At 45.5% G+C, this 24,162-nt stretch overlaps 2 protein-coding genes across 2 annotated transcripts; both read right to left on the bottom strand.

Moving 5' to 3' along the window:
* Positions 1-6,051: 6,051 nt before the first annotated feature.
* Positions 6,052-10,851, bottom strand: prf1.5 (perforin 1.5). Its single transcript, XM_035756449.2, has 3 exons — positions 10,461-10,851; positions 7,874-8,405; positions 6,052-7,520 (listed from the first exon to the last, which is right to left on the bottom strand). Exons 2-3 carry the CDS (start codon positions 8,398-8,400, stop codon positions 6,497-6,499), a joined length of 1,551 nt encoding a protein of 516 aa, XP_035612342.1. The 5' UTR covers positions 8,401-8,405; positions 10,461-10,851; the 3' UTR covers positions 6,052-6,496.
* Positions 10,852-11,427: 576 nt separating this feature from the next.
* On the bottom strand, positions 11,428-14,546 carry mpeg1.1 (macrophage expressed 1, tandem duplicate 1). Its single transcript, XM_035756451.2, has 2 exons — positions 13,989-14,546; positions 11,428-13,652 (listed from the first exon to the last, which is right to left on the bottom strand). Exons 1-2 carry the CDS (start codon positions 14,451-14,453, stop codon positions 11,952-11,954), a joined length of 2,166 nt encoding a protein of 721 aa, XP_035612344.1. The 5' UTR covers positions 14,454-14,546; the 3' UTR covers positions 11,428-11,951.
* Positions 14,547-24,162: the final 9,616 nt, after the last annotated feature.

The raw sequence follows: 24,162 nt of genomic DNA, 5'->3' as shown, positions 1-24,162 counted from the left end.
ACTTTTTCCACATTTTGTTACGTTAAGAAAGAGTGCAGTATAACTACAGTATGCTGCAACTTCTGCGTCCAAAATGACTTTTTTACTGCAGTACTTTGCAGTGTAACTGTAGTTTGAGTGCAGTATACCTACTCTTAATCTACAATCACTGCATCCAACATACCACAGTCAACTGCAGTTTCAAAACTTCTACTAACTTGCATGACTATAGCCAGTAACCAGGTAGGGCAAGCTAGCCAGCCTGCTAGTGAGTCAGTAGCCAGTTAGTACTAACTAGCCAACTATTTCAAGACAACTTTGTTCAGTTGTAGTTGAGTTTATTGGCATGCTAACTTCATAATAAGCTCTTCATCTTAGTTAACATGAGTATTTTATCTTCCTTGTCACACTCACACAGTCTAATCCTTTCTTTGTGTTGCCAACCTAGGCTGTAGACACACCCCCTAAACTCTGAATATCCTATGAGGGGGTGTGTACTTCCGGGTATGAAAAAAATGTAATACATTTCATTGATATTTGTTTTCCATTATTTCCATGTCCAATTTTGACACTAACACATAAAACAAGCTGTTTTTCAATTCTCTGTTTTGATTCGGAAATCAAAATAACAAAACATACACGGACCAAGAATGAACTTCATAGCCATTGAATTATCCCATGCATTATAGGGAAATAATGCTCTCTCTAGAATGTCCTTCAAGCCAATCAGAAACTAATATTCAACAATGCCATGGTATACATTGGATATTCAGTTTTCTCTCATTAATAACTATTGAACCAAGCACGCCATTACTATGAAAATGGTCTATTCTGAATCAAGGGTGGATTGAGAACAATACCACACTTTTTTAAATTGAAATGTAGATCTTATTTACGAGCTATTCAGGACTGAAATCTGGGGGGAGGAAAGTGGCATGCATGAGGTCAAGTAACTTAGAGGACGATTTGGCAATTCATTAGCCACTATCGGCTACCTAGGCTAGCAATTTATATTCATCTTGGGGGTTTGTGGGTCATTAACAAAGTGAAATGTGTCCCACCAACATTGTGCTGATATATTTCAACAAATGCCTGTGCAGGGGAATGTAATTGGTTCTCGTTTTATTTGTAATTGTTTTGATGATAGACGTATTTGTTCCTGGAGTGGACTACATGGGGAGCCGGCTTACGTTCTCAGGGCTGTCTATCCCTCTCTAGATCTGCAGGATAGAGATGTAGAGGACTTCAAGGAGGAATTTAATACCACCTTACAACCCATTGGTTGGAAGGAAAATGTGTCCTCTCCCTTTCCCAACAGCAAGAAATACAAGCAAGTTGACACAGGGTCAGCAGCAGTGCAGATCCCCTGGACGGAGAACAAGGAGGTTTAGGTGCCTTGCTCAAGGGCACAATGTCAAGAGATGGTACATGTGATCAATGACCAGCAGCCTTCCACCTGCCAGTTCCGTTTCACTCCCATTTCTGTGTTGCCCGGCCCTGGGCTTTAACCAGCAACCTTCCAGCATCTGTTCTGCCTCTCCAGCCTCTTGTTTCTCCATTCTGGTCCCGGGAATCCAAAGGGGGGCACATTCTTATGTTTGTCGTAACACTACACAGCTGATTCAAGTGATCAATGTATCAAGCTTTGATGATTTGATTCAGATGTGTAGTGTGAAGGCAAAAACAAAAATGTGCCCCTCTTTGGGTTCCTAGGAGGACCAGGATAAGGAAGCACTGCTCTAGGACTCTTACAGGAGTGATGAATGGGTCTGCTGCCATGACTACAGTGATTCAAACCTAGGGCGACACAACACTGAACTGGCAGCTGGAACTCTCCCATGCATCATCTCCTGCCTTTGTACCCTTGAGCAAGACACTTACCCCCCCACAATTGTTCTCCACCCAGGGGTGCTGCACTGCAGGGTGTTGGGAAAAGCGGAATTCACATTTCCGTTCTAATCAATGGACAATAAAGTATCTATTCTGTCCATGTTCTTGTCACAGGATGACTCTTTGCATTTCTACACCCACACCACTGCTGCCTCTATTGCATCACTGTACAAGTATTCCCTGTATTCCACTACACTGCCATTACTGAATGTATGGCTACTATTTAGTTGTGCTATGTAAACTGTCCTGTATCTACAGAACAAATAAACGTTGAGTTTATTGCTATGCCTACTTAAGTATTTGACCCTGAAAGACTAGTCTCGATTACCATACCTAATTTGAGTATTATTGTGAATTACTTGTTCATTGTGAAAGATTGTGATCTTGTGAAAGACTAATATAATATATACTATATAATATTTTTTACTTTGACAGGAAATGAGAGAGCTGAAATGAAAGAGCTAAAATGATACCTTTGAACAGGAGATGGGTGAAATGGACTAGTAGCTCAGCTAGAACAATGAGCCCGATGTCCAACCGGATGTATAAATCAGAAACATCTGGTTGGCATTTCCACCCAGACATTCTGCACATTTTGTCATTGATGAAACATTAGATCTCAGTACAGTTTTCTGTTCCCAAAACAAAAACATGTTACAAACAAAGTCGGCAACATTTTTTAGACTTTACCTTTTGCAAAAAGTTTCAAAGAATTACATTGTTTAGAAGGAGTGCAAGGGTGAATTTAGCTATTGCAAATGTGCACTTCACAGATTAGGCGTTCCCTAATGGGAAAACTACATGCTAGAACGTGCCAATAGGATCTTACGAGCTCCTGCTTGACTCTGCCCACTTCCTTGCTTGTTCTGCACACAATGATTCATTTGCTCCCATTGAAAACGACAGGCTATGTTCTATCTTGGGTTAGTTATAAAACATCTTTGCTAGTAGGCCTGCACTAGAGTACATCGTGACCAGTCAAAGTACAACTATAGAGATCTGTGGATTTAGTTGATTGGTAAATCCACATGAATCCAATCACTTTTTGACAGAATCTATGTTGATTTAAATCAAAACTTTGCATACATGTTTGCCCATGGAAGAAGTGGTCAGAAACTGTTTTCTGGGACCTTAATACCAAAACATTCAGGAGATAGGAGGTGCTCAAAGTTGACCCATTTTGCAAACCCTACCATAGCATGTCTTCATCACTAGAAAACAGAAACGGTTGAGGTTGATATCATTTAAAAGCTTACAAACAGGGTTGTCAAAATATTTTATATAAATATATACAGTACCAGTCAAAAGTCTTGACACACCTACTCATTCAAGGGTTTTCCCTTATTTTTTACTATTTTCTACATTGTAGAATAATAGTGAAGACATCAACTATGAAATAACACATATGGAATCATGTATTAACCAAAAAAGTGTTAAACAAATCAAAATATATTTTATATTTGAGATTCTTCAAAGGAGCCAACCTTTTGCCTTGATGACAGCTTTGCACACTCCTGGCATTCTCTCAACCAGCTTCACCTGGAATGCTTTTCCAAAAGTCTTGAAGGAGTTCCCACATATGCTGAGCACTTGTTGGCTGATTGATTGCTTTTCTTTCACTCTGCGGGTCCAACTCATCCCAAACCATCTCAATTGGGTTGAGGACGGGTGATAGTATAGGCCAGGTCATCTGATGCAGCACTCCATCACTCTCCTTCCTGGTCAAAGAGTCCTTACACAGCCTGGAGGTGTGTTGGGTCATTGTCCTGTTGAAAAAACAACAAGTCCTACTAAGCTTAAACAAGACGGGATTGTGTATCTCTGCAGAATGCTGTGGTAGCTATGCTGGTTATGTGTGTCTTAAATTCTAAGTTAATCACAAACAGTGTCACCAGCAAAGCACCCCCACACCATCACACCTTCTCCTCCATGCTTCACGGTGGGAACCACACATGCAGAGATCATATGTTCACCTACTCTGCATCTTACAAAGACTCATCAGACCAATGGACAGATTTCCACCAGTCTAATGTCCATTGCTCAAGCAAGTCTCTTCTTATTGGTGTCCTTGAGTAGTGGTTTCTTTGCAGCAATTCGACCATGAAGGCCTGATTCACGCAGTCTCCTCTGAACAGTTGATGTTGAGATGTGTCTGTTACTTGAACTTTGTGGAGCATTTATTTGGGCTGCAATTTCTGAAGCTGACAATTCTAATGAACTTACCCTCTGCAGCAGAGGTAACTCTGGGTCTTCCTTTCCTGTGGCGGTCCTCATGAAAGCGAGTTTTTTGATGTTTTTTTCGACTAAACTTGAAGAAACGTTCAAAGTTCTTGAGATTTACTGGATTGTCTTAAAGTAATGATGGACTGTTTGCTTATTTGAGCTGTTCTTGTCATAGTGTGGACTTGGTATTTTACTAATCTTCTGTACTGATTGGTTCCAACACATTAAAAAGGAAAGAAATTCCACAAATGAACTTTTAACTAGGCACACCTGTTAATTGAAATGCATTCCAGGTGACTACCTCATGAAGCTGGTTGAGAGAATGCAAAGCTGTCAAAGCTGAAGAATCTCAAATATGAAATATATTCTGTTATTTCATAGTTCATCATTTTTTTTTTTTTCTCCCCAATTTCATGGTATTCAATTGTTTTAGTAGCTACTATCTTGTCTCATCGCTACAACTCCCGTATGGGCTCAGGAGAGACGAAGGTTGAAAGTCATGCGTCCTCCGATACACAACCCAACCATCCGTACTGCTTCTTAACACAGCACACATCCAACCCGGAAGCCAGCCGCACCAATGTGCCGGAGGAAACACCGTGTACCTGGCAACCTTGACTAGTGCTCACCGCGCCCAGCCCGCCACAGGAGTCGCGATGAGACAAGGACATCCCTACCGACCAAGCCCTCCCTAACCAATTGGCCAATTGTGCGTCGCCCCACAGACCTCCCGGTTACAACAGAGCCTGGGCGCGAACCCAGGGTCTCTGGGGGCACAGCTGGCGCTGCAGTACAGCGCCCTTAACCACTGCGCCACCCGGGAGGCCATGATATCTTCACTATTATTCTACAATGTAGAACATAAAGAAAAACCCTTGAATGAGTAGGTGGGTCCAAACTTCTGACTGGTACTGTGTGTGTATATATATATATAGTATATATACTGTATATGTATTTTTTATTAATACAAATTAAGATTTTTTTTTACCTTTTGAATGTCAGTTATCTAAAATCTCGTCAATTTAGATTTTTTTCAGATTCGCATATGTTGTAGTTTACCTACTTTATATAATCTGAGGTTTTTGTGTTTTTGTGCCCGACATTGGTTGAGAGACACAACTTGAGTACAGGATTGGTGTCATTTCAATCATAGAAATGAAATAATTTACAGTTGAATTACTACCACAAAGATGGCTGCCGGTCCACCCACCGTCGAATGTCTATTTAAATGGTCATGTCTATTCTAGTATCTATATTTCTAGGATTTCAATAGTTTTCCTATGGAGAATTGACTGTGTATTGTAAAACAACAGATATTTCCATTCAAGGCAACATTCTCTGATGTGTGGTCCGCCAACCATCTTTGTAGTGCCATTTGAAAGTCAAAATGTATATTTGATGACCATTTTGTACAGTTATCAGCCAAAACGTGAAGGGCATGTTGTCTCAGCCGATGGTGGGCGTGTCACAAAACCTCAGATTATGCAAACCCCCCCTCACACACAAAAACAAATGAAGATACAAAAGCAAATTTTACCGCGTTTTTAGATCGGCCTAATTGACGTTTAAGGCTATAAAATGACAAGTAATTCTTGTTTTAAAAAAAATCTATAAATGATAAAACAGTTTGACAACCCTGTTTTGAAGCTTTAAATGATATCATCCTTTTCCTTTATGTCTTGAATTCATTCAGGTCCATAGAGTCACTTTCTGAGCACTTCTACAATGGGTACATACATATGGAAGGTTTCATTCAAATCAAAAGGGGTGCTGTCAAGAAGTGATTGAAATCAAATGGATTTATCCTGATGGTGCATGTGAATATAGAGCACAAAAAAAATATTATATGGCAGTGTTTGTTGTAACTGATTTTACAATGGTAGATTCACCTGGAGATGACCAAACAATAAATCATTGTTGTGTTCATTACTGAACAAAAAGCTGAGACGTGAATACTTATGTTCATCTACTTTATTGGTATGGTTTTCTAAGTATATAATAGATACAGGAATAAAGAAAGGTTGACTAAGGCCGGGATTCAACCCCGATTGCACATTGTAGCTCACTTGACATTTAAGGTTATTTCCACATTAGCAGACATTTGCAGCTATTGGCGATAATATGATCTCTGTGAACTGAAACTGGATCATTGACTTTAATGGCAACACTCCAAAAATGCACTTTTTATTGAATCCCGGCCTTATTCAAAAATAAACACCAATTATTGATACAGGCCAGGGTTGGAACACATCAACATTTTGACCAACACTCTTATTATTGTCAAATAAGAAGTGTGTGTGTGTGTGTGTGTGTGTGTGTGTGTGTGTGTGTGTGTCCGTTGCAAAATGTTTTGCTACGGTGTGCACTAATGAATACGACCCAGGTGTTTTTTCAATCCAACACTTTATGTACTAGGAGAGTACCGTCCACACCTATAGCCTGTTAAGTGGGCGTCACAATCAGAGCTGTAAGTGAAGTGCAGAACCCCTTTCTTCAGCTGACAGCTGTGTGAATGAGTTCCTTGTTCAGGGAAGACCAAACATCTTCCTGCCATGTCATTGTAAATCACATCTCTGTCCCAAACCTCGAACAGCAGCTGATGACCAAACTCCACTGAGCCAAAGTTGTACGTGGCATTCCATACCGGATCATTATCATCCATGACAGTATCTGTTTCCTCATACATGCCATTGTACCATATTTTAACATAGCCATCAGTCTTTGTGAAGGTATCTGCTCTCAAACCTGCGGCTCTGTGGACCATTACCCTGAGAGTCCCGCGTCCGGCCCGTAGAGGACAACAGTTGTGATCTAGGTTAGGGGTCGGGGAGCAGGTTTTGAATTCCCCCTGGTCTACAGGAAGCTTGTTCTCGTCAATGTACTCTGTCACCATGCTCCTCAGGTTGGCACTAACCTCTGGATCATCAACCAGGTGGTGCAGGGGGAATATAGCATAGGAGACCACATCTGGATTATCATGCAAGCTGTTCATCCAGCTATGGTATGCTTCGGACGGGTCCTGGTGGTACAAGATATCGGGAAAATACTTTTCCCCTCCAAGAACCTCAATCTTGTGGCTCATAAACCCCTGGTAGAAACCCATGCTCATGTTCCCCTTTAGGAGGGCATCACATTTGTTGGAGAAGGACGCGTTTGCTGGGAGGAATCCTAAGGCCATTTTCAGCTCAACATTTAAGCAGGTCTTTATCTCGGACTCGGAGAAGCCCTTCAGGGTGGCCAGGCAGGTGCGGAAGGCAGTGACGCGCCTCACCCTACCACCCAGCTGTACCTGACGGATGTAATGGGTGCCGTACGTGTCGATCAACCGCCGGTACAGCAATTTGCTCTTGTTGTCAAGCTCCTGTGGCAGTCTCTTGAGATGTTTAGCAAATTCAGCGCTGAGGTCCGGATGGTCTGCCAGCCTGTAACTGGAAAATGAACAACGGGGCACGTGGATCTACATCAACCCCTTTTCATTGAGAATACTCAGCCTGGTCCCAGATCTGCTTGTGCTGTCTCATGTCAACTCTCATGGTCATGGTCATGTTTGGCATGACACCCACCATAGATGTTTGAAGTACAGCACGAACAGATCTGGGACCAGGATAGACGAAACTGTATACTGCAATGATTCAGTAAGTTGTCATAATGATATCATATGCGTTGTAATAATTCATGCAAATAGAATGACACACCTCAGCATAGATATTGAATATATTAGGTGACAGTGAGGTAGATTAGTCTATAGAAAACAGCTGTCAACAATAAAGCCCTTCCCTACCTGTAGTATGTACAGCTGATCTCATGGGTAGCAAAAGTGGCCTTGTCCACACTGTGCTGGGATCTGGCAAACTTGGCCATTTCGGAGCGGCTGCCCCCCAGCACTGCCTTGCCATAAGTCTCTAGCCTCAGGTCCATATCCCAGTTGTTGTTGATGAGGGAGCTCGAGCTACGTAGTAGGGAGTCCACCGAGTGGTGCAGGGCACTGGATAGCTGCTTGCTGCAGCGGCTCAATGGACGCCAGTCCAGCACGGCAGAAGGCAACCTCTGGATCTGTCCCTCCTGGAAGCGGTTCTCACAGAGAACACATGTGTGGTTGTCAGACAGGTGGGCTTTGACGTTGATGACGTAGGCCCCTTTACGACGCATCTTGACCACGTCGAAGCCCTCCCCCGCCAGGTTGTAGCCAGGCACAAAGGGGGCTTTCTCACACTCTGACCCCGATCCAGTCCTACAGGCTCTGCTGCTGGGCATCTGCACCAGGACGGGCAGACTCAAGGTATAAAGGAAGAGACTTCGGAATGCCATGGTTCCTGGAATTTACAGAGGTTATTATCATTATCATTTCTTGTACTGTAAACAGTGTCTACATTCTTTAAAAATGTAAATGCCTCCACAATGCAATGAGATGCTGAGTGATGTTTCACGACATCTTCTAAATCAAAACATAACTATTTTAATATTTCCATAGCCCCTCTGCCATAGCAACCCTTCCATAACCCCTCTGTCATAGCAACCCTCCATAGCCCCTCTGTCATAGCAACCCTCCATAGCCCCTCTGTCATAGCAACCCTCCATAGCCCCTCTTCCATAGCCCCTCTGTCATAGCCCCTCTGTCATAGCAACCCTTCCATAGCCCCTCTTCCATAGCCTCTCTTCCATAGCCTCTCTGCCATAGCCCCTCTGCCATAGCAACCCTTCCATAGCCTCTCTGCTATAGCCCCTCTGCCATAGCAACCATTCCATAGCCTCTCTTCCATAGCCCCTCTGCCATTGCCCCTCTGTCATAGCAACCCTCCATAGCCCCTCTTCCATAGCCCCTCGTCCATAGCCCCTCTGCCATAGCCCCTCTTCCATAGCCCCTCTGCCATAGCCCCTCTGTCATAGCAACCCTCCATAGCCCCTCTGCCAGAGCCCCTCTGCCATAGCAACCATTCCATAGCCTCTCTTCCATAGCCTCTCTGCCATTGCCCCTCTGTCATAGCAACCCTCCATAGCCCCTCTTCCATAGCCCCTCGTCCATAGCCCCTCTGCCATAGCCCCTCTTCCATAGCCCTTCTGCCATAGCCCCTCTGTCATAGCAACCCTCCATAGCCCCTCTGCCATAGCCCCTCGTCCATAGCCCCTCTTCCATAGCCCCTCTGCCATAGCCCCTCTTCCATAGTCCCTCTGCCATAGCCCCTCTTCCATAGGCCCTCTTCCATAGCCCCTCTGCCATAGCAACCCTCCATAGCCCCTCTGCCATAGCAACCCTCCATAGCCCCTCTTCCATAGCCCCTCTGTCATAGCAACCCTCCATAGCCCCTCTGTCATAGCAACCCTCCATAGCCCCTCTTCCATAGCCCCTCTGTCATAGCAACCCTCCATAGCCCCTCTGTCATAGCAACCCTCCATAGCCCCTCTTCCATAGCCCCTCTGTCATAGCAACCCTCCATAGCCCCTCTGTCATAGCAACCCTCCATAGCCCCTCTGTCATAGCAACCCTCCATAGCCCCTCTGTCATAGCAACCCTCCATAGCCCCTCTGTCATAGCATCCCTCCATAGCCCCTCTTCCATAGCCCCTCTGCCATAGCAACCCTCCATAGCCCCTCTGCCATAGCAACCCTCCATAGCCCCTCTTCCATAGCCCCTCTGTCATAGCAACCCTCCATAGCCCCTCTGTCATAGCAACCCTCCATAGCCCCTCTGTCATAGCAACCCTCCATAGCCCCTCTGTCATAGCAACCCTCCATAGCCCCTCTGTCATAGCAACCCTCCATAGCCCCTCTTCCATAGCCCCTCTGTCATAGCAACCCTCCATAGCCCCTCTGTCATAGCAACCCTCCATAGCCCCTCTGTCATAGCAACCCTCCATAGCCCCTCTGTCATAGCAACCCTCCATAGCCCCTCTGTCATAGCATCCCTCCATAGCCCCTCTTCCATAGCCCCTCTTCCATAGCCCCTCTGTCATAGCAACCCTCCATAGCCCCTCTTCCATAGCCCCTCTGCCATAGCCCCTCTTCCATAGCCCCTCTTCTATAGCCCCTCTTCCATAGCCCCTCTGCCATAGCCCCTCTTCCATAGTCCCCCTTCCATAGCCCCTCTTCCATAGTCCCCCTTCCATAGCCCCTCTGCTCCTTCTAGAAAAGTGTTACAAATAACATACATTAAATACAGATTCACAAACGGGGCTAAGATTACCAAAGATCAAAGATAATATACAGTGTTGTTGTATATTGGTCTACTCTTGTTTTGTGTCTAAATGAGGGCACACCAATAACCCCCTCCACACTGAAAGGCTAAGTGGAGCACAAAATCTCACTGCAGCTCTGCCTGCAGCTGTCGTGGAAACAGAACCGTGTGTACACTCGCCGACACGCACTCCTACCTTTTAATCATCCAACTGCGTTTGTTTTCGTCTCACCCTCTCTTCTCAGTGAGCAGTAGTGCTTTGCCTTTGGAATTTCACCACACCCGTCTTCTCTTGTAAAAGAAATGCCTGCTGCTGCACAAAATATTGTTTTGCTGCTTCCTCCTGACATCCATAAGAAACTATGAACCGAAAAACACTTGGTCCTAGATCTGGTTCTGTGGGGAACTCTTCTTCGCTGTGCTGAATGTCAAGTCCATTGTGTGGCTAAGGGACTTCCCCTGCTCCAGGCCTCTCTTCCTGGGGTTAGACAGATTTCCACGACTGAGTGGTTTTGTTTTGATGTGCACAAGCTGACAGTATGAAGCCCAGATGAGTGTGGGGGAAGGTTTTCACAAGACTCAGTGGCATGGGCATTCTGCCTCTTTACGGAAAGCTCAGTGTGTGTGTGTGTGTGTGTGTGTGTGTGTGTGTGTGTGTGTGTGTGTGTGTGTGTGTGTGTGTGTGTGTGTGTGTGTGTGTGTGTGTGTGTGTGTGACTGTATATTTATGTCTGTCTGTGTACTAATAACAAAATCAACTCCTTGTCCTCAGCTTCTTCATTGTCTTTTTATGTTCAGGGGGATATTAGGAAGGCTTTATTGGGGAAGATTTAAGATGATATGTGTTGTGATAGCAAATTAGGCAATTGTATTGTACAAAAATTAAATTAAAAAATGACAATGATGAGTCTCACTTTGAGTCTTGAGAGATTATACAGTTGATAAAATATACATGTGACCTGCTTTGGTTACATGTACATGCATGTATTCCACTTCCCCACAGAAATACTTTTGAAGGAGAAGAAATATTCTGAGGGGGACTGCGAGGTCTGTGAAAACACGCTAGAGGTCACCAGACTATAATGTCCTTTAGCGAACCCTTGTTGTTTTAAAGTACAGCTGTGACATTTGTGACATTTCACAAGATGAGTAAACTTCAATGAATATTGTGTTAGTTGTTTTATTTTCATGTCCAAAAACATACACAAGCTAATTAAAACGTTATAACAGAAAACTATAATGCTGTTGAATCATTGTCGATTTCAGGATAAACATTCTCAATGGAAAGAGAGAAAGCAAAACCACAGGATAAACATTCAACTAAAAACATCACAAATAGGTCAATAGATTTTTTTCACCCTTTTTGCCATACATTCATTAACAGTATTGTGTTGTGTTGTATTGTGTTGTGGTATTGTGTTGTATTGTGTTGCGTTGTGTTGTGTTGTGTGCTAATGTATTGTGTAGTAAATCCCTGGTGAAGGCAGGAAGCTGCCAACATGTTGGTTTCTTGTTCTAAATCATTTGCGTCACAGTAAATTTGTGCACATTTTCCATCTTATACCTAGCCAGTATTTGAGATTATTGATCGTAAAGGGAAAGCAAGAGTGAGAGGTTGATTATACAATACAGCACAGTTATCTCAAAGCTGTTTTCTTCTTAATATATAAACTGTGTAGAATGTGGTCTCATGGCAACAGGGTCTGGGTCATTGTCTCAGAGCCCTGCTCTTCTTGACTCTCCACACCTCCCTCACTCTGCCCCTCGCTGTGGATCTCCTCATATCCTCTCTCCCTCCCAAACCTTGAGACCCTCCTCCGTCTCACCAGCAGCACAGCCCCAACCACCACCAAGACAACCAAGCAAATTACTCCAAAGGCCACACCAGACTTCTGCCCCCCTGTCATCTGTCCCGAGGCTGGATCAAACACCTTCACCATACTCTGGATCTCTGTCAGCTTGGCCAGCTTCCACATCTTGGTCTGTCCCACCCTGACCCACGCCCGATCTCCCTCGGTCATCACAGCCACCGTGTTAGTGGCAGTCATGCTGATCAGTGGAGGACGAGTGAAAGGTGGCAAGCGTACAGGCAGCAGCTGGCCACCTGTGAACAAGCCAGACTGGACACAGTAGAGCACCTGGCAGCCATCACTAACAGTAGCCAGGTGCTGGCTGAACTGGGGAGGGCAACGGGGTTGATCCTGTGCAAGGGGGTTGTTAGACTGGCAACTGAACAGGCCTCCAAAGGGGACTGAAAACCTGGTGGAAGTCTCATAGTCATTGCTCAAGCAGATCATCAGACCGTTGGACAGAAGCTTCATTTGAATGTTGAAGTTTGGAGGGCAGCTCTTAGTTTTGGTGAGAGGGTTCAACAGGGATGGGCTATAGAGTCCCCCAAAGAGGTATCCTGAGTACTCTGGGGTTGTCTCATTGGTGGAGCACCAGTAGGTGTCAATGCGAGCGGAGCGGACATGGTAGGAATCTCCACAGATATTGTCGCAGCAGGTTAAAAGCAGCCAGCAGCCATGGCAATGCCTGTGGCACTCATACGAGCTGTAGCTCTCCTCTCTCACCTCAGAGCGTAACAGGGTGGCTTTGTAGGGCTGACCACATGAGTAAGAGCCTGTGTCGGGGTTCTTCTGAGCCAGGGCTTGGCAGATTGGGTCTGCATCCCCAGTGAGCTTGGTGCACTGCTGAAACACCCCACCGAAGCTGAGGTTGGTGGCCGGACCCTCGCAGGAGCTGTCGTCCATATTGGCTTGGAAGTTGAAGTTCTTGGAGTCTGGTTTAACGCAGCCAGGGTGTGTGTTAACGGTATAGTAGCGCTGGATGGCCTGACTAACAGACAGTGCCAGTTTGCCGATGGTTGGTTCAGGGAGATCGGGGAAGGTAATCCGGTTGAGGAAGTAGTGCAGAGGCAGTCCTGCCCGGTCGATGCCCACCAGGTTGTTCTTGGTGCTCTCCTGCCACTTCTGCAAAGTGATGCCTGGGTAGAAGGGAGCCCCACCATGGCTCTGTATAATGGAGTAGGTGATGTTGCCCTGATAACTATGTGACTCGGATGTCTCTTGTGTGTCCTTGCTGCCAATGTCAAATTTGACTTTATCAAAGAAGTTAAGACCTGCCGATGCCGAAACAGAGAACTTCGCCGTCTCACTGTCGGACACATAAGATGAACGGAGATAGTCCTCTTGCACTAAGGCGGCCCCTGCATCAACACTTGTTATCACATGGGTTCCATAGTCCAACACCATCTTCTCAGATAAATACACTGCCTGTCGAGTCTGGTTGTTTTCTATTGCGTCTGCGATCTCTTCAGCCTGGTGGGCAAAGCGGCCATCCAGAGTGAAGTCAGGGTGAGCCTTTACCGTGTATAGGAAGTTACGCACCTGGAAGGGAGCAATCAGTTTTTTTTATTTCACCTTTAACCAGGAAATAACATTGAGGCTTGGTGTCCTTAATTGCTAATCTAGAGATCAAACTATACTAAGAAAAGGTACACTATCTAGTACTGACTGTTCAGAAAGCCAGGACAGGATTACTGTAATAACACGACATGGATACATAGATATTCCACTCTCTTTTTAAAATCTAGTAAGGGAGACTTACTACAAACTATGTCAAAACATGAATAATTTTTTATCATTGCCGAGATGAATGTATATGATATTAAATAGATAAATAATTGTATAAAAAAAGTATTGTTTCTTTATGGAGAAACTCACTTGTACACGAGCGGTGAAAGAGCTCCCATGGACCTGGTGAGTCTTCACCCGCTGATTCTCAACGGAGAACTTAGCATTGAGCACGGAGAGGAAGGACACGTCTGAGTTGATTGAGAAAGACGTGGAGCTGCGCTGTTCCAGCCAAGTGTTGATGATCTCAGAATTGGTCTCCACACCAGTGAGCTTCTGTGGGATGACAAACACCTCATCCGGGATGAGGTAGAATCCATCCTCCGTGGTCTGGCACTGGGAGAAGCTGAAGTTCATGACTCGACCCATGTCCATGTTCCTCAGGTTGTCCCATCCCCCGCCTGGGAGTACCTCCAGGGCTGGAATGGACAAGTTGGTGCGACACTTACGAAGTCCATTATTCGGAGGAGTGAGTGGGTGAGGGCCACACTGGTGGAGCAGGGAGAGAACTAGCAAGGTGAATGCTGTCAGACCCAGAGCTGTGTCAGATGCCATAGCTATGTCATGTGTGGATGCTGTGAGAACAAGATGAAAGAATATGATGATTCTCAATAGCGGATGTGTTAAAAGTAGGTTTCAGTCACAAGATCACTGTTAACTTGACTTTCAATTTCCTCAAATAAAATGCAGAACAATCACAACAGCTTTCAGATAAGCCACTGCCAGTCTGAATAATTGAGTTATTTATGCGTAAAAACTTCCCCTTTCTAAAAAGTGTGTGTGTGTGTGTGCGTGCGTGCGTTGCTATCATCTAAGTCAAATTTAACTTACACTAAAAGCAGATAATGATACCATCACAAAATGTTAATCATTCTGAGAAATACTTCAGATAATAGTAAATTGACCATCATTATGATCAATCAAGTCATGCACAAGCATATACAGTCAGGTCCAAAATGATTGGCACCCTTGATATGGATGAGCAAAAAAGACTGTATAAAATATAGAATACAAGTACTGAGCTATTTTGTATGCCAAAAAATTGGGAAATTATATTATTTTATGCTAATACAATTGTATAAGGAGTGGCTTTCAGGACAGGTCTCTGGATGTCCTTGAGTGGCCCAGACTCTGGAGAGACCTGAAAATAGCTGTGTTGCGATGCTCCCCATCCAACCTGACAGAGCTTGAGGTTTCGTTCTTAACTGACTTGCCTAAAACAATACAGGTGTGCCAAGCTTGTAATGTCATAACCATGAAGACAAAGAGTCTTCAACAAAGTGCCGAATACTTAAGTGATATTTCAGTTTCTTAAAACTTGTTTTTGCTATGTCATTATGGGGTATTGAGATAGATTGATGAGGGACATTTAAAAAAACATTTTTTTTTTTAAATAAGGCTGTAACATAACAAAATGTGGAAAAGGGGAAGGGGTCTGAATACTTTCTGAATGCCCTGTAATAAGCAGAAAAGAGCCCCATACCTACTGTGAAATATGGTGGTGGATATTTGATTGTATTGGGCTATTTTGCTTCCACTGGTCCTGGAGCTCTTGTTAAGATCCACAGCATCATGAACTTTACCAAGTACCAGGACATTTTAGCCAGAAACCTTGTTGCCTCTGCCAGGAGGCTGAAACTTGGCTGCAGGTGTGTTTTCCAGCAAGACAATAACCCCAAGCACACATCAACATCCACAAAGAAATGGTTAATGAACCACAAAATCAACATTTTCGGGCTTGACCCCCATTGAAAACCTGTGGTATGAATTGAAGAGGGCAGTCCATATGCACAGTCCTGACTGTACACCTGTCATTGATTGAAGGACTATAGTTTGCATAATGGTCAAAAGTCTGTGTTGTGTGTTTACCTATGTGTTTACCTGTGTGTGCAGCTGAACACTGTATACTGGAAACACTCGGGTTTGTTATTTTAACTAAAACAAACCATCTTAAATATCTCATTTGTTTTTGCATGGATTCCGCGACGCGGTTTGCTTTTAACAGCTAGGACCACTATTTCTTGTCCCGGAATCCCGCTCAACTGACAGGTTAAAGTCTGCTTGAAAGAGCCGCTAACCTAGCTAAGCTGCTATCGTTAGTCATCAAGCTAACAAAGTTAGTCCCAGATGAATGGTTCCAGCTCTGTATCTACTACGCTTTGTTTCTGGACAAAATGGATCACTCAGAGTTCAAATTAGGCAATTGTTTGCTTGCCGAGGATTATAGATTTGAGGAGAATTCCTTGATCACGCACTTAGCCAGCCTACGTCAGAAACTTCGGAAAACGCAGAGTGGAATGTTGACCTTTTCTACGCTGGTGGCTAGACAGTGTTTGAGCAGGTTGGATATATCTCCGCCTTTTTGTTTGTCTTTATACAACTGACCGGTGTTGCCCGGAGTTGGTTCGCCAGGGGAGTCATCTCCTGCCTCTCCTCCCCCATCTGATAGCGGAGTCGAAGGAGCACAGCAAGAGGAGCATGACAATCAATGATGGTGGCATGTCACAAGCCGTGGAAGCCGAAGACAGCAGCCTGCTGCAAAGCAGCCTACTCTCCCAACGAGAGGCCTGGAGTGGATACAAACAACATTACCAAGCTGCTTCCGAATGTACTACTGTCTCAGCCTCCAGTATTTATGCTGCAGTAGTTTGTGTCGGGGGGCTAGGGTCAGTTTGTTATATCTGGAGTACTTCTCCTGTCCTATTCGGTGTCCTGTGTGAATCTAAGTGTGCGTTCTCTAATTCTCTCCTTCTCTCTTTATTTCTCTCTCTGAGCCCTAGGACCATGCCCCAGGACCTGAGCCCTAGGACCTGTTCTGCCTTATGCCATGCTGGTCATTTATGAACATTTGAACATCTTGGCCATGTTCTGTTATAATCTCCACCCGACAGCCAGAAGAGGACTGGCCACCCCACATATGCTCTCTCTAATGCTCTCTTTCTTTCTCTCTCTCTCTCGTCCCTAGGACCAGTCCACCTGGTCCCCAGTCCACCTGACTGCTGCTCCAGTTTCAACTGTTCTGCCTTATTATTATTCGACCATGCTGGTCATTTATGAACATTTGAACATCTTGGCCATGTTCTGTTAAAATCTCCACCCGGCACAGCCAGAAGAGGACTGGCCACCCCACAGCCTGTTTCCTCTCTAGGTTTCTTCCTAGGTTTTGGCCTTTCGAGGGAGTTTTTCCTAGCCACCGTGCTTCTACACCTGCATTGCTTGCTGTTTGGGGTTTTAGGATGGGTTTCTGTACAGCACTTTGAGATATCAGCTGATGTACGAAGGGCTATATAAATACATTTGATTTGATTTACTACGCCAGGACATGGATATCGATGCTATCGTAGTCCATGTGGGTTTTAATGACATTATGAAGGGCAGCTCGGAACAGTTGAAACTGGATTTCAAAGAGCTGATTGACTCTCTGCTAGACACTAATAAAAGACCAAACATATCTGTCCCTGCTCCCTCTCAATCGTGGCATTGAACACATTAGCAGGATTCTTTCTCTTCACAACTGGCTACATGATTATTGCGGCTTAACCCCTCTGGGATATGTCTGGCCAGAAGCCAGGGGAAATGCAGAGTTCCAAATTCAAATAAATTACTATAAAAATCAAACTTTCATTAAATCACACATGCAAGGAAGCAAATTAAAGCTACACTTGTTGTGAATCCAGCCAACATGTTAGATTTCAAAAACGCTTTTCGGGCGAAAGCAAACAATGCTATTATCTGAGGATAGCACCTCCATAAACAAAGAGAGAAACCATATTTCAACCCTGCAGGTGTAACAGTATAACTTTAGACCGTCCCCTCGCCCATACCCGGGCGTGAACCAGGGACCCTCTGCACACATCAACAACAGTCACCCACGAAGCACCGTTACCCATCGCTCCACAAAAGCCGCTGCCCTTGCAGAGGAAGGGGAACCACTACTTCAAGGTCTCAGAGCAAGTGACGTCACCGATTGAAACACTATTTAGCAAAGCAGTGCGACGAAAACAACAACACAGAGATACACATAAACAAACGTACAGTCAATAACACAATAGAAAAAATATATGTACAGTGTGTGCAAATGTAGAAGAGTAAGGAGGTAAGGCAATAAACAGGCCATAGAGACAAAATAATTACAATTTAACATGAATACTGGAGTGATAGATGTGCAGATGATGTGCAAGTAGAGATACTGGGGTGCAAAATAACAAGAGGAAAATAACAATATGAGGTAGTTTGGTGTGCTATTTACAGATTGGCTGTGTACAGGTACAGTGATTGGTAAGCTGCTCTGACAGCTGATGCTTAAAGTTAGAGAGGGAGATATAAGTCTCCAGCTTCAGTGATTTTTGCAATTCGTTCCAGTCATTAGCAGCAGAGAACTGGAAGGAAAGGCGGACAAAGGAAGTGTTGGCTTTGGGGATGACCAGTGAAATATACCTGCTACCTGCTAGAGTGTGTGCTACGGGTGGGTGTTGCTATGGTGACCAGTGAGCTGAGATAAGGCAGGGATTTACCTAGCAAAGACTTATAGATGACCTGGAGCCAGTGGGTTTGTTGACAAATATGTGGTGAGGGCCAGCCAACGAGAGCATACAGGTCGCAGTGGTGGGTAGTTTATGGGGCTTTGGTGACAAAACGGATGGCTGAATATAGTGTTGGAGGCTATTTTTTAAATAAAAATCGCCGAAGTCAAGGATCGGTTGGATAGTCCATTTTACGAGGGTATGTTTGGCAGCATGAGTGAAGGAGGCTTTGTTGCGAAGTAGGAAGCCGATTCTAGAGTTAATTTGGATTGGATATGCTTAATGTGAGTCTGGAAGGAGAGTTTACAGTCTAACCATACACCTAGGTATTTGTAGTTGTTCACATATTCTAAGTCAGAACTGTCCAAAGTAGTGATGCTAGTCGGGCGGGCGGGTGTGGGCAGCAATCGGTTGTAGAGCATGCATTTCGTTTTACTTGCATTTAAAAGCAGTTGGAGGCCGCAGAAGGAGTGTTGTATGGCATTGAAGCTCATTTGGAGGTTTGTTAGTACAGTGTCCAAAGAAGGGCCAGATGTATACATAATGGTGTCGTCTGCGTAGAGGTGGATCAGAGAATCACAAGCACCAGCAAGAACGACATCATTGATATATACAGAGAGAAGAGTCGGCCCAAAAATTGAACCCGGTGGCACCCCTTAGAGCTGCCAGAGGTCTGGACAGCTGGGCCTCCGATTTGACACACTGAACTCGATCTGAGAAGTAGTTGGTGAACCAGGCAAGGCAGTCAATTGAGAAGCCAAGGCTATTGAGTCTGCCGATAAGAATGCGGTGATTGACAGAGTCAAAAGCCTTGGCCAGGTCGATGAAGACGGCTGCCAAGTACTGCCTTTTATCGATTGTTTAGGACCTTGAGCGTGGCTGAGGTGCACCCATGACCAGCTCGGAATCCAGATTGCATAGTGGAGAAGGTACAGTGGAATTCTGGGTGAAGGAGAAGCAGGGAGGGGGGGGGGCTTGGGCAAGTTGATGCAGGGGGTGCTGAGCTGTTGGCCGGGGTAAGGGTAGCCAGGTGGAACGCATGGCCAGCCGTAGAAAAATGCTTTTATAAATTATCGATGATCGTAGATTTATCGGTGGTGACAGGGTTTCCTATCCTCAGTGCAGTGGGCAGCTGGGTGGAGGTGCTCTTATTCTCCATGGACTTTACACTGTCCCAAAACATTTTGGAATTAGTGCTACAGGATGAAAATTTCTGTTTGAAAAATCTAGCCTTTGCTTTCCTAACCTTTGCTTTCCTTTGTGTTCCTGACTTCCCTGAAAAGTTGCTTATCACAGGGGTTATTCGATGCTAATGCAGAACGCCACAGGATGTTTTTGTGCTGGTCAAGGGCAGTCAAGTTTGGGGTGAACCAAGGGTTATGTCTGTTCTTAGTTCTACATTTTTTGAATGGGGCATGCTTATTTAAGATGTTGAGGAAAGCACATTTAAAGAGCAACCAGGCATCCTCTACTGACGGGATGAGGTCCATATCCTTCCAGGATACCCGGGCCAGGTCGATTAGAAAGGCCTGCTTGCTGAAGTGTTTTAGGGAGTGTTTGACAGTGATTAGGGGTGGTCATTTGACCGTGGACCCATTACACACGCAGGCAATAAGTCAGTGATCTTTGAGATCCTGGTTGAAAACAGCAGAGGTGTATTTAGAGGGCGAGTTGGTCAGGATGATATCTATGATTACGGATATAGGGTTGTACCTGGTAGGTTCCTTGATAATTTGTGTGCGATTGAGGGCATCTAGCTTAGATTGTAGGACGGCCGGGATGTTATTAAGCATGTCCCAGTTTAGGTCACCTAACAGTACAAACTCTGAAGATAGATGGGGGGCAATCAATTCACATATGGCATCCAGGGCACAGCTGGGGGCTGAAGGGGGTCTATAACAAGCGGCAACAGTGAGAGACTTATTTCTGGAAAGGTGGATTTTTAAAAGTAGAAGGTTACAGACCTCGATAGTATGACAGAACTCTGCAGGCTATCTCTGCAGTAGATTTCAACTCCGCCCCCTTTGGCAGTTCTATCTTTTAAAAAACACATTTTACCCCCTTTTGTGGTGTCCAATTGTTAGTAATTACTATCTTGTCTCATCGCTACAACTCCCGTACGGGCTCGGGATAGACGAAGGTCGAAAGCCATGCATCCTCGTAACACAACCCAACCAAGCCGCACTGCTTCTTAACACAGCGCGCATCCAACCCGGAAGCCAGCCGCACCAATGTGTCGAAGGAAACACCGTGCAACGGGCGACCTTGGTTAGCACGCACTGCGCCCGGCCCGCCACAGGAGTCGCTGGTGCGCGATGAGACAAGGATATCCCTACCGACCAAACCCTCCCTAACCCGGACGACGCTAGGTCAATTGTGCGTCACTTCATGGACCTCCCGGTTGCGGCTGGCTGCGACAGAGCCTGGGCGCGAACCCAGAGTCTCTGGTGGCACAGCTGGCAGTTTAATCTTGTCGGGAAAATGTTATAGTTAGGGATGGAAATTTCTGGATTTTCTTCCTAAGCCAGGATTCAGACACGGCTAGGACATCAGTGTTGGCGGAGTGTGCTAAAGCAGTGAATAAAACAAACTTAGGGAGGAGGCTTCTGATGTTAAAATGCATGAAACCAAGGCTTTTACGTTTACAGAAGTCAACAAATGAGAGCTCCTGGGAAATTGGAGTGGTGCTGGAGGCTGCAGGGCCTGGGTTAACCTCTACATCACCAGAGGAACAGAGGAGGAGTAGGATAAGGGTATTGCTAAAGGGTATAAGAACTGGTCGTCTAGTGCATTCGGAACAGAGAGTAAAAGTAGCAGATTTCTGGGCGAGGAAGAATAGATTCAAGGCATAATCTACAGACAAGTGTATGGTAGGATGTGAGGACAGTGGAGGTAAACCTAGGCTTTGAGTGACGATGAGAGAGGTTTTGTCTCTAGAGGCACCAGATAAGCCAGGTGAGGTCACCGCCTGTATGGGGGGTGGAACAAAAAGGCTATCTAAGGCATATTGGGCAGGGCTGGAGGCTCTACAGTGAAAGAAGACAATAATCACTAACTAAACAGCAATAGACAAGGCATATTGACATCAGGGAGAGGCATGTGTAGCCGAGTTATCATAGGGTCCAGAGAGTAGCAATAGATAAGTCATGGAGCCAATTCGGTAGTCGCTACTAAACTAGGCAAGCTGGAGACACTGGGATTCAGACAGCTAGCAAGCCGGGGATAGCAGATGGGCCTACGGCAACGTCGTAACGGAAGAGCGTGTTGAAACCACCTCGTACAGTTACGTTGGCAGATCAGTCGTGATGGATCAGCGGGGTTCCGTGTCGGCAGTAAAGGGTCCAGGCCAATTGGCAAAAGAGGTATTGTAGCCCAAGAATTGGCTGATGGACCTCTTCGGCTAGCCAGGAGATGGGCCTAGCTCGAGGCTAGCTCCAGGCTAACTGGTGCTTTCTTCGGGATAAAGACGTTAGCCAGGAGTAGCCACTCGGATAGCAGCTAGCTAGCTGCGATGAACCAGTGTAAAGGTTCAGAGCTTGCGGTAGGAATCCGGAGATGTGGTAGAGAAAAAGCAGTCCGATATGCTCTGGGTTGATTTTGAAATCAATCAAACTTACAGGCTCTAACCAATAGTGCGAAAAAAAAGGTAGTGTGTGTGTGTGTGTGTGTGTGTGTGTGTGTGTGTGTGTGTGTGTGTGTGTGTGTGTGTGTGTGTGTGTGTGTGTGTGTGTGTGTGTGTGTGTGTGTGTGTGTGTGTGTGTGTGTGTGTGTGTGAAGTGATAAAACAACAGTAAAAAGACATTTGAAAATAAGACTAGAAAGGCTATATGCAGTCACCTGTTAGTCAGGCTTATTGAGGTAGTATGTACATGTAGGTATGGTTAAAGGGACTATGCATATATGATGAACAGAGAGTAGGAGAAGCGTAAAAAGAGGGTTTGGGCGGGTGGTGGGAAACAATGCAGATAGCCCGGTTAGCCAATGTGCGGGAGCACCGGTTGTTCGGGCCAATTGAGGTAGTATGTACATGAACATATAGTTAAAGTGACTATGCATATAAGATAAACAGAGAGTAGCAGCAGCGTAAAAGATGGGTTTGGGGGGGATACACAATGCAAATAGTCTGGGTAACCATTTGGTTAAATGTTCAGGAGTCTTATGGCTTGGGGGTAAAAACTGTTGAGAAGCCTTTTTGTCCTAGACTTGGCATTCCGGTACCGCTTGCCATGTGGTAGTAGAGAGAACAGTCTATGACTGGGCTGGGGTCGTTGACAATTTTTAGGGCCTTCCTCTGGCACTGCCTGGTGTAGAGGTCCTGGATGGCAGGCAGCTTTGCCCCAGTGATGTACTGGGCCGTACGCACTACCCTCTGAAGTGCCTTGCGGTCGGAGGCCGAGCAATTGCCGTACCAGGCAGTGATGCAACCAGATGCTCTCGATGTTGCAGCTGTAGAGCCTTTTGAGGATCTCAGGACCCATGCCAAATCTTTTTAGTTTCCTGAGGGGGAATATGCTGTGTCGTGCCCTCTGCACAACTGTTTTGGTGTGTTTTGGACCATTCTAGTTTGTTGGTGATGTGGACACCAAGGAATTTAAAGCTCTCGACCTGCTCCACTACAACCCTGTCGATGAGAATGGGGGCGTGCTCGGTGCTCCTTTTCCTGGAGTCCACAATCATCTCCTTAGACTTGGTTATGTTGAAGGATAGGTTGTTATTCTGGCACCACCCGGCCTGGTCTCTGACCTCTGACAGATAGGCTGTCTCGTCATTGTCGGTGATCAGGCCTACCACTGTTGTGTCGTCTGCAAACTTAATGATTGGGGTTGGAGTCGTGCCTGGTCATGCAGTTGTGGGTGAACAGGGAGTACAGGAGGGGACTGAGCACGCACCCCTGGAGCTCCAGTGTTGAGGATCAGTGTGGCAGATGTGTTGCTACCTACCCTCACCACCTGGGGGTGGCCCGTCAGGAAGTCCAGGATCCAGTTACAGAGGGAGGTGTTTAGTCCCAGGATCCTTAGCTTCGTGATGAGCTTTGAGGGTACTATGGTGTTGAACGCTGCGCTGTAGTCAATGAATAGCATTCTCACATAGGTGTTCCTTTTGTCCATGTGGGAAAGGGCAGTGTGGAGTCCAATAGAGATTACATCATCTGTGGATCTGTTTGGGCGGTATGCAAATTGGAGTGGGTCTAGGGTTTCTGGGATAATGGTGTTGATGTGAGTCATTACCAGCCTTTCAAAGCACTTCATGGCTACAGACGTGAGTACTACGGGTCTGTAGTCATTTAGGCAGGTTGCCTTAGTGTTCTATGGACTATGGTGGTCTGCTTGAAACTTGCTGGTATTACAGACTCAATCAGGGACATGTTGAAAATGTCAGTGAAGACACCTGCCAGTTGGTCAGCACATGCAGAGAGTACACTTCCTGGTAATCCGTCTGGCCCCGCAGCCTTGTGTATGTTGACCTGTTTAAACGTCTTACTCACGTCGGCTACGGAGAGCGTGATCACACAGTCGTCCGGAACAGCTGATGCTCTCATGCATGCCTCAGTGTTGCTTGCCTTGAAGCCAGCATAGAAGTGATTTAGCTCGTCTGGTAGGCTCGTGTCACTGGGCAGCTCGCGGCTGTGCTTCCCTTTGTAGTCTGTAATAGTTTGCAAGCCCTGCCACATCCGACGAGCGTCGGAGCCGGTGTAGTATGATTCAACCCTAGTCCTGTATTGATGCTTTGCCTGTTTGATG

This window comes from Oncorhynchus keta, chromosome 14 (assembly GCF_023373465.1).
Source record: "Oncorhynchus keta strain PuntledgeMale-10-30-2019 chromosome 14, Oket_V2, whole genome shotgun sequence".
Classification (NCBI taxonomy): Eukaryota; Metazoa; Chordata; class Actinopteri; order Salmoniformes; family Salmonidae; genus Oncorhynchus; species Oncorhynchus keta.
Note: the sequence above shows the minus strand (reverse complement) of the source record. Positions and strands in the feature narration are given on the sequence as shown.